The sequence below is a fragment of the Poecilia mexicana genome, unplaced genomic scaffold (assembly GCF_051168715.1).
Source record: "Poecilia mexicana isolate PSO_F unplaced genomic scaffold, ASM5116871v1 scaffold_10, whole genome shotgun sequence".
Classification (NCBI taxonomy): Eukaryota; Metazoa; Chordata; class Actinopteri; order Cyprinodontiformes; family Poeciliidae; genus Poecilia; species Poecilia mexicana.
The window spans coordinates 20,824,761-20,833,967 of NW_028263379.1; the positions used below are offsets into that span (position 1 = coordinate 20,824,761).

The following is a 9,207-nucleotide window of genomic DNA, read 5'->3' on the forward strand; positions in this document are numbered from 1 at the left end:
TTTAAAAAGATTGTTCTGGCACTTTTTGATTTTTAGTGATACTTTGATCTTTTGGTCAGATTTGAGAAGTTTGGCTTTCACTTTCTGTCTGTTTAATCAGCGACAGGATATGTTAAGTTTTATTGGTTGAGGTTAAAGGTTAACAATCATTCAGCTGACATACTGGGCCATAAAGTACATTTATGATCGAAGCCACTTGCATTCTCCTTAAACTACAATCTAAGATCTCTTCATGCGGCTCAAACAGTCAGTTCCTCTCTTTTCACTTAAAACACAGAACCAGTAAATGGGGATCTTTGAAAACCGTAAAATGCTAGTTTTTCAAACAGTGGCAATTAAACATTTGTTTTCAATAAATGTCAAGAGATTATGATTGTCATGGCGCGCTCATGTGATGTTGCCGTGCAATGCCAAAGTTAGCCCACTATAAAACAAAGTCCAGTGCCAACTTTTGTGTCTCAAGTAAGTCAGTTTTCCATTCGGAGATAAAGTTAGTCTACAAATTGACCAAAGAAAGAAAAAGTTAACGAGATGTCATCTGATTAACTTCATGCTTTGGTTTGGTGATAAATTTATATCATGGCGCCAGTATGACTTAACACTAAGCTTTGTACTAGACTTCATGCTGGATTGTACTGTTGGTACTTTTTTGTTTTGCAATTTTCAAACTTTATTTTACAGAAACGTCACAAAAAAATGAGGCAGAGTGAAAGTCAGCTTCTGTGTTGTTCTACTATTATGTTGGGACATAATAACTTATTTTTAGCCAACCATATTAGCCTGGTCTATCCTAAAATTAAACATTTTGAGGTTAATAATTTCAGACTGACAAAATGGGTCCATATCGCATGCATGAAGGTATGATTTGTATTTCCATAAATAGAGCATGCCTGTGGTCAGTGCATGGCTCTCCTTTCCACTTGCTCTTCCTCTTTTGTCACAAAATAGACGACTCAAACTCAAGTGATAATTTCATGAACGTATACTTTAATGCACTAAGTTTATCTTGAGGCTTACAGCACATTATTTATTTAAAAATTTCAAATTCGTGGCACAGCTCAGTGTCTGTGTTTAGAGCCAAAATGACTGTGTGTCACATGGCATGTGGTTGAGCAGTCAGTCTGCCAGGATGTGGCTAAACTCTCATCTGAATTTCTCATTCCTTGGCCTAATGTTTCATAAGCTACACCCTCGCTTCCTTAGAGCATTTGTTACGTTGGCTAAAATGACTTAATATAAATTAATTATTAAATATAACAATTTTCATATCAATTCAGCTCTGCTGTGCCTCGAGCTAACGTTACATGAAACTTAAAATGTTTCCTCACAGCTGCCGACTTTAACTTCTTTTTTCTTCTTTCCTCAGGTTCCCTTCTGCTCTGTTCTTTCGGTTTCCCTTAAACCAAGCATTACTTCCCTAAAATTCTAAGTTAGTTATTTTTGTACTTCAGTTGCATGCCCATGCAAGACGCAGTAAGCAGTTTCCATAAGTCAGATTTAAAAAAAAAAAAAAAAAACGACCACAAGACACTTTTTAATGCAGCATGCATTTTACATTAGACCAGGCTTAAACCAACAAACTTCATTATTTTTTGTTCCTTCAAACAGAACATGTGAAAATGTTTTAGTGTCTCGACTGAGAAGCACATTACAATGATGGAACGACATATTTTATAGCACAAAATTGCATTGATTTTGCTTTCTTGTTGCACTTAAATGTGTCAGATCATCAGCCAAAGATAACCGGATATATTAAAATTATGAATACATTTGTCAAAGAAAAAAAAACAAAAAACTATTCAAATCATCAGAACAATAGACCAAACGTATTGGTGGCAGCAGCTGCTACCACATGTGTGTGATAAGTGGCAACAAGTCTTTTTTTTATCACTGGATGAATTTTGGCTCACTTTCAATGCAGAATATTTTTATTTTTATTTTAGTCATATTGTTCAATCATGAGCGGTGTGTTTGTGGTCATGCCACACTGTATCATTTGGATTTAACCCACTGGACTAAAGCTTCATTTTTTATTAAGTCTTTATTCATTTATTTGTTGAATCATTCAGAGGTGGGTTGCAAGTGTGCATTAAATTATTGTGGCACTTCAAAATCAATCCAACTGCATTTGCACTTAAGAACCCAAACTATTTTTCAAGAGTTCATGATTTTTGGCAGAGAGATAAGGACTCCTTTTTCAATCAACTCCAGCAAATCCTGAAGTTACAAAGGAAACCCAGACCATCACACTACCAACACTGTTATTCTAATACTTTCTTAAACGGTATGTAGATTTTATGCAAGGTGCATAGGGACATTTATTTAAAAAATAAAAAGCTCACTTTTAAGTCAGCAGTTGTTGTGTCTCAGAACTCTCTGACTGCTGAAATTTATCCTCCGACATTTTTTTTATTATTATTTTTGAATCCTGGACTCTAACCCGATCTAATGCCGTTTGGTCTGCAGTGGCTAAGCTGTTGTTCTGTTTTGTTTTTGTTTGTTTTTTTGACAGTCTGGATGAGGCGTTGCAGGCGTTCACTGTGGTTTGATGGAGTCACAAAGCTTAAAAAAAAATACTTCATACATGATAACACTTGATGGATGTTAATAACTTTATCTGTTTTAAATCTCCTCAGAGGTCAAACATATTGGGTCATGTTTCTCACATAAGTTTTGCATAGTTTTTTTTCCCTTAACAAATAAAATCATGATTTAAAAAAAAAAAAAAAAAAAAGGGAAATAAATGTTTATCCTAACTCAGGTTGCCTTTGTCGGAAATTGAAACGTGTTTGATTATCCGGTAAGAAAAAACAAATAGAAACCCAGCAAAAAGCTGTAAGGTGACAAATACTTTTTTCACAGCATTATAGACTCTAAAATTGACAACAGATATGTGTTGATCTAATAACAGTCCATACTTGTACAAAAATGTGAATGATTTTTCAGGTTTTACAATGTAGCTTCACACTGTAAAAAAAAATGGATTTGAGGCATCAGTGACATGATTAATCACTCTGTGTTGAACTCAATAAAAAAAAACAAAAATACTATTTACATTCCGGACACGCTCCCTGTCGCGGATCAGGAATCCAGCTAGTACTCCTCTGTTTTTATGTCCGACAGCATGCTGGCGCTCGCGCCGGGGCTGGAGGTAACATGGGCTTCGGTGAGGCCACTGAGAACAGGTGGGGTGGGAGTCGTCGTGGAGGCTTGCTGGGAATGTTGCAGCTTCTTCCTGTTGATCTTTCTTTCTTTTGCGCGTCTGTTTTGAAACCAGATCTTCACCTGACAAAACGCAAACAGTAGAAGAAAACTTTACTTTATGTCGATAAAAATATCTCTTAAAGCAGGCCGCAAATGCCATATGACAACACGTCCTGTTTTGCTTTCAGCTGTGTTTCCACAAAGCTAATTTGATAGCATCACTCAGTCACCTCAAACTGAGATGCAGACGTAGTTTTCCATTGGTAATCAGGCAAATTGTCGCACTGCCAGCACCGACCTCGTCGTATTTTATTTGGATTATTTGGGACAGGACAACACAAAGTGGTGCATAATTGTCAAGTTTTATAAATTAATATCTAATTTTAATCGCATGATTAATTAAAATGAGCTCAATAATTTCCATATAAATGATTTATCTTTTTTTTTTCTTTCTCTCTTTGTATCAAAAACTGGATGACAAAAGTCTTTAATCTGGTGCATTATTTATTTTGATTATTTTAAATGACTTGCAGATCCAGTTTGAAATGTTCATTAGAATTTAAACTGCACCGATCTTTGAGAATGTGTTCTTGTTCATTCTTATGCCATTCCAAAATATTACTTGAAAATAGCCTCAAAACAACAATATTTTCATATTAGAAGAAATGAGCCAAGAGTAACTTTGACTATGTCATTCTAACACATAGTCTATGCCATCCAATTGCACCTCTGGATGGATATTTAGACTGAAAGGTGATCATCCAGCCCAGTCCTAAGGGTTCGCAGACTCTAAGATTTTCTCCTCTATGTTCATTGTTCCATTAGATCCAGATTTGTTGACACTGTTGAGGAAAATCATCTCCATATCGTGCTATGTGGTCTGCATGGGATCTTATCTTACCTGAACTTTTCAGTGGCTTCATAACCTAACCGTTCTCTAAACTTCTCTATAACTTTATTTTTGGATGGATGGATTTCACTTTTGGGATTTGTGTCCAATTGAAAACTATTTACAGTATCGCTCTCCTTTCACTTTAGGAATACGCAGTACTCTTTGTTTGTCTGTCACATTAAACCCCAATAAAATGAAATAAGATCTGTCATGATGTGGCAAAATGTGGAGAACTTCAAGGGATCGTGGTTAAAGCAGTTTACCCCACCCTGTTGACTTGTGGCTAAGTTTAGTAATGATAAGTTTCCTAAGAATTGCTTTGGGTTTTGCCAGTATTACACAAAGCTGTGGCTTTGGCTGAATAAAAGAGGAGGCAGAAAGACACATTAATACAAGCTGCATTAGAAAGCAAGAGTGAGTTGTGCACTTTTGTTGCTGCTGATGCATTTGGCCACAAAACACTCACAGTTTTTCAAACACTGGACATCTAAACACGGTCACAAAAGTATCTGTATTCTAATGTACTCAGTTTTGTTGTGTACTAATCTCACATTTAACTGCAATAGAAAGAAAATACAAACCATTCAAAAATAAAGTTGCACGTCGTGTAATATAAATGAAATGTCAACAGAATGACGCGCACACACCATAAAGTCAGATTAACTGACGATGGATCATGTAATCTATCTGAGAATTACATTTTATCTCCAGCATTTAAATGTTAGTGACAGCTGCCTACCTATTTAAAAAAAAAAAACTGAACACGGGGCCATTCGTGTGTCTGTGTAGATTTTGGTCTTAACCACACTGTGGAAGAAATTAAGACTTGTGAAATCAACTTCTGTCGAAATTCAAAACGGTTTCTTCTTTTCTTGCACGACTACAGATATTAGTTGTTGGGGATCCGGTTTAATATATTTGTATCTTCCTTTTAAACCATGACAGGGCACAAACTGGACACTTGTTATTGTTGCCATAATGCTGCAAAATATGCATAATATTGTCATTTATTAGCAAATATCTCATTAATAGCAAAAAAAAAAAAAGCATGCTGCAAGAACGGTGTATACGGTTCTGTATCACTGAACTTCAAAACTAAAAATGTACAAACTATTTTTGCAAAAATATTTACATACATATGTAGATCCATTTTTGTAACCACGTCTAGCACTTTTTTTTATAGTTAATTTGGCAGAGGCAAGCTGAGATGATGTAACTCTGTTGCTATTAAAACTACAGTCTTACAATATGTCTGAAAAAAAAATCTAAAAAGCCTTTAATTACACCACGTTGTAAAAACTCCCTGGATCCTAGTTTGTTCTTTTATGTTTGGCTGTGATTTGCTGCTGTTCAATGTGTCACCTCGTTATCCTCACCTGTCTCTCGGAGAGTCCTAAAGCCATGGACAAGTCGGACTTCCTCCTCATGGTGATGTAGCGGGTGCTCTGAAACTCCTTCTCCAGCTCCAGCCGCTGGTGGTCTGTGTACACCACCCTGTACTTGTCCTTTGTCCGAGTCTTTCCAACTGAACAGCACAAAATTTTAGAAAAATATAAAAACACTGCTGAGATCAAAGTAAAAAGAATTTGCGATCTCTCAAAAGATACTTTTGATACTGTTTCTTGCTAGAGTTCTTTGGGATCCAGAGCTACTCTTTTGCAAGATCCTGCAAAGGTTTAGAGGGATATTCCTTACTGGGCTCAAAAGTTATGTTAGGTATTCATTTGTATATTCAAATTATTTAACCAAAAACTGTTGTGCAACTGCACTTTTGTAAAAGTTTGCAAGAGAACACAAAGGTTTTCCGCATGTCTTTTGCTGCAAATATAGTTTGGTATTTAATTTTTCACACTTGTTCCACTCATCTGAACATTTATGATATCTGCATCCTTCACAAATGGAATAAGAATTGGTGAAAAAAGCAAGGATCTGTAAGAAGTGGACAGGCTTCTGTTATCACAGATTATATGTTTCTGGTCATGGATGCATTGGCCACATGCTGCTGGTGAAGCTTCTTCCTGTTAACAGAGTCACACAGGAAGAAAAACTTTACAGAAACCTGCAAAAGTTTTGCGTTGCCCCACTAAAGTGTTTTTCTTTCTACAATGTCCCCTGCAGGGCTATGAAGCTCCGTTAACCATACTTGTGAAAAGCAACAGGAAACAATGTGTCAATGAGTCACACGTGGTGACAGAAGTGGCCAAACATGTCTGGAGCCAACGTTCAGCTCAGGCGCCACTTAAATCCTCATCAGCTCTATTAATCATGCTAATACTAACTAATGTAAAGACTCCTCCATGCGTCGCCGTGCTGCTTCTCCTTATCTCTGCGACTTCTGTTTGGATTGGTGTTTTCACAGGCAGCCATTCATTCATTCAAATGTTCACGTACTCAAGAGTTATTGATTAGAAACATTTTGAGCATGTGACGGCATTGATCGAGGCAGATCCGGGCACACACCCACAAAGGGAGATAAAGGTGAACACTTGCTCAGTGGAAGTGCAGTTCGACTTCCTCTGCCATCCTGCAGGGTGATTTGTCAACGTGTTGGACCCACCCAGTGGACAGAGAGGGTGCGGAGTGGTAGCTGTGCAGACTTCATGGCCCTTACTGTTAGCTTTCCACTGACATCTGAAAGCGTGCTGCCAGAAGCGACAGCCGAACAGTGTGATGAATGCATGTATCCTCAGACTGACTTAACTCACAGTGGATAATGTTGCTGTCTAAGGAAAAAAAAAAAAAGCATGCAGTTGCCTGTGCCCTCTGCTAAACTGTTGCTTCTTACGTTGCTGCACTGCAGTGTGACTGAAAAGTTTATCAAGATGATGCTTTTCCTGTTATACTAATAGGCTGACATTTAAGGCACCCGATAAGCTGTAAGATAACAGACTTCATGTCTAAACTGCGTCAGATTGCGTGCAAGAGAAACGAGTGTTTCCTCAGAATGTGTTAAGAATATTACACTGCTAAATGTTTCTCCTTTAATATCATGCTGAGAATGAATAAAGCTCTACCTGGAAATGGCTGTCTGATGGGCTCGGGTGGTCTCCTCCTGGAGTTGAAGGGGTCCTGGGAGATGTAAGGGGGGAGGGACCCCCCTCCTCCGGCGGCCGAGGGGGCGTTGTTGAATTCCGGGGAGATGTAGTTCGACTGCCCCGCGCTGGGGCTGGGGAAGCTGAACGGGTATTCCTCCCGCGGGGTGTAAACGGGGTTCCAGGTGGTCGTCGACGGGTCGCCGATCCCCGAAACGGCGTGGTGGTAGCCTGGGAAATCATAAGCAGGCGGAAGGTACTGGCTGTGCAGGGACAGCGTCTGAGCCGGGTGCCTCACCGGCTGGGAGTTGGGGTACATGCCGGAGTCCTCGCTCGACAGCAGGGGGTCGGATTCTCGGGTGAATCAGGCCTCGGGGCGCATGTTCGGCTGGTGTGGTTGTATCCAGCAGGCTTTAGTCGGAGGTCCGGGGCTATGACTGCACCTGAGCGGTGAGGATACACACCTTTATGGATTTACTGCCAAGGAGGTCAAAAGTATCAGAATGACGTCACGGCTTACCTGAGACTCACCTAAGTGTACAGGCGACGCCAGGACAATGGCCATAACCTACCTGCCATGTCCCGTAAGATCCCTTAGATAAGGAGTATGTGAGGGAAAAAAAAAAAAAAAAAACTCGTGATTTTAACTATGATTGTAAATCAAAGTGGATCAGATCAGGGGAGGGAAAGCTTCATTTAATTCCTGTCCATTTCACCTTCTTACACACAAGGCCTTATTTTACACATTCAAACCAAGCATTTAAGAAGAATTATTGGAAATATTTATTTTTTCTTTATCCATCAAAATGTTCTCCACAAATGAGTCATTCCATTTTTTTCTGAGGCGTTATATATATATATATATATATATATATATATATATATATATATATATATATATATATATATATATATATATATATATATATATATATATATATATATACTGCTCAAAAAAATAAAGGGAACATTTCACTTTAATTTTGTGTGTGGCTCCAAATCCAGGCCTCCATTGGTTAACAAATTTGATTTCCATTGATGATTTTTGTGTGATTTTGTTGTCAGCACATTCAACTTTGTACAGAACAAAGTATTCAATGAGAATATTTCATTCATTCAGATCTAGGATGTGTTATTTGAGTGTTCCCTTTATTTTTTTGAGCAGTATATATATATATATATGCACCCTTTTCTTGAAAACACGTCACCCAAATTGCATAATTGCAGCTGACAAGTTTATCAGAATATACACATGAATCTTCTACGTCATCATGGCAAACACACATAATTGATTTAATTTAACTTAGTCCTTTATTTTCTCTTTGTGCAACTGTCTTGGCACTTTTAAGTTTCCAAGACAGTTTCTAAGTCACACTGTCTTGGAAATGTAAAATTGAGGAGAAGTGAGGAGAAAAAAAGAGGAAGCCTGAAAATAATTTTGCCAGCACAGCACTGGTGTTGCAGACTGCTGAGGACATTTGCTACAACGAAGAGTGTTCAAAAATGGCTGGAAGGCCAGAGAGATCTTTCTAGACAGATAAAAAATATGTTTTTTTATCGTTGTTATAGTCGTGTAACTATAAACTTCAAAAATATCCTTTCACATCACATAAGAGATGGCACTTCAAACTTTGTGCCAGCATTGGCTTGAATTTTATGTTGGTCAGCAATGTTTAACTTTGCTCTCGGGTTCTTTCCTTCAGCAGCGTAAGAAAGAGAAACAATATTTACAGATTGGCCCAAAACGACTCACGCAGCAAGTAGATTTAGATTTAAATGAATCCTTCAATTTTACAGACATGTTTCTTCTGACTGAAGAAATTATAAGAAGCATCTGAGTGATGCTGATTATGATTTGTCCGTTCATCATTGAAAAGAATATAAGAGAATTGACATGCCGCTTGTATCTTAAAACCTCTTAACTGTCATGATGACACTGTTGTCCTCATGGACCCTCTGGATAACATGTATGTGTTTTCAGAGTGACAGATAAGGGGTTTAAATGTAAATGAATAATGATGTTATCATTATTGTTAATACTTCTTTTACATCTTTCCTTCAGAATTTTATAAAATGTTG

At 37.8% G+C, this 9,207-nt stretch overlaps 1 protein-coding gene across 1 annotated transcript; it reads right to left on the reverse strand.

Annotated features, from left to right (window-relative positions):
- Window positions 1-1,257: 1,257 nt before the first annotated feature.
- Window positions 1,258-7,937, reverse strand: cdx1a (caudal type homeobox 1a). The gene is made up of 3 exons (XM_014972827.2): window positions 7,111-7,937; window positions 5,473-5,621; window positions 1,258-3,285 (listed from the first exon to the last, which is right to left on the reverse strand). The coding sequence occupies exons 1-3, from the start codon at window positions 7,445-7,447 to the stop codon at window positions 3,094-3,096; spliced, it is 678 nt and encodes a 225-aa protein (XP_014828313.1). The 5' UTR covers window positions 7,448-7,937; the 3' UTR covers window positions 1,258-3,093.
- Window positions 7,938-9,207: the final 1,270 nt, after the last annotated feature.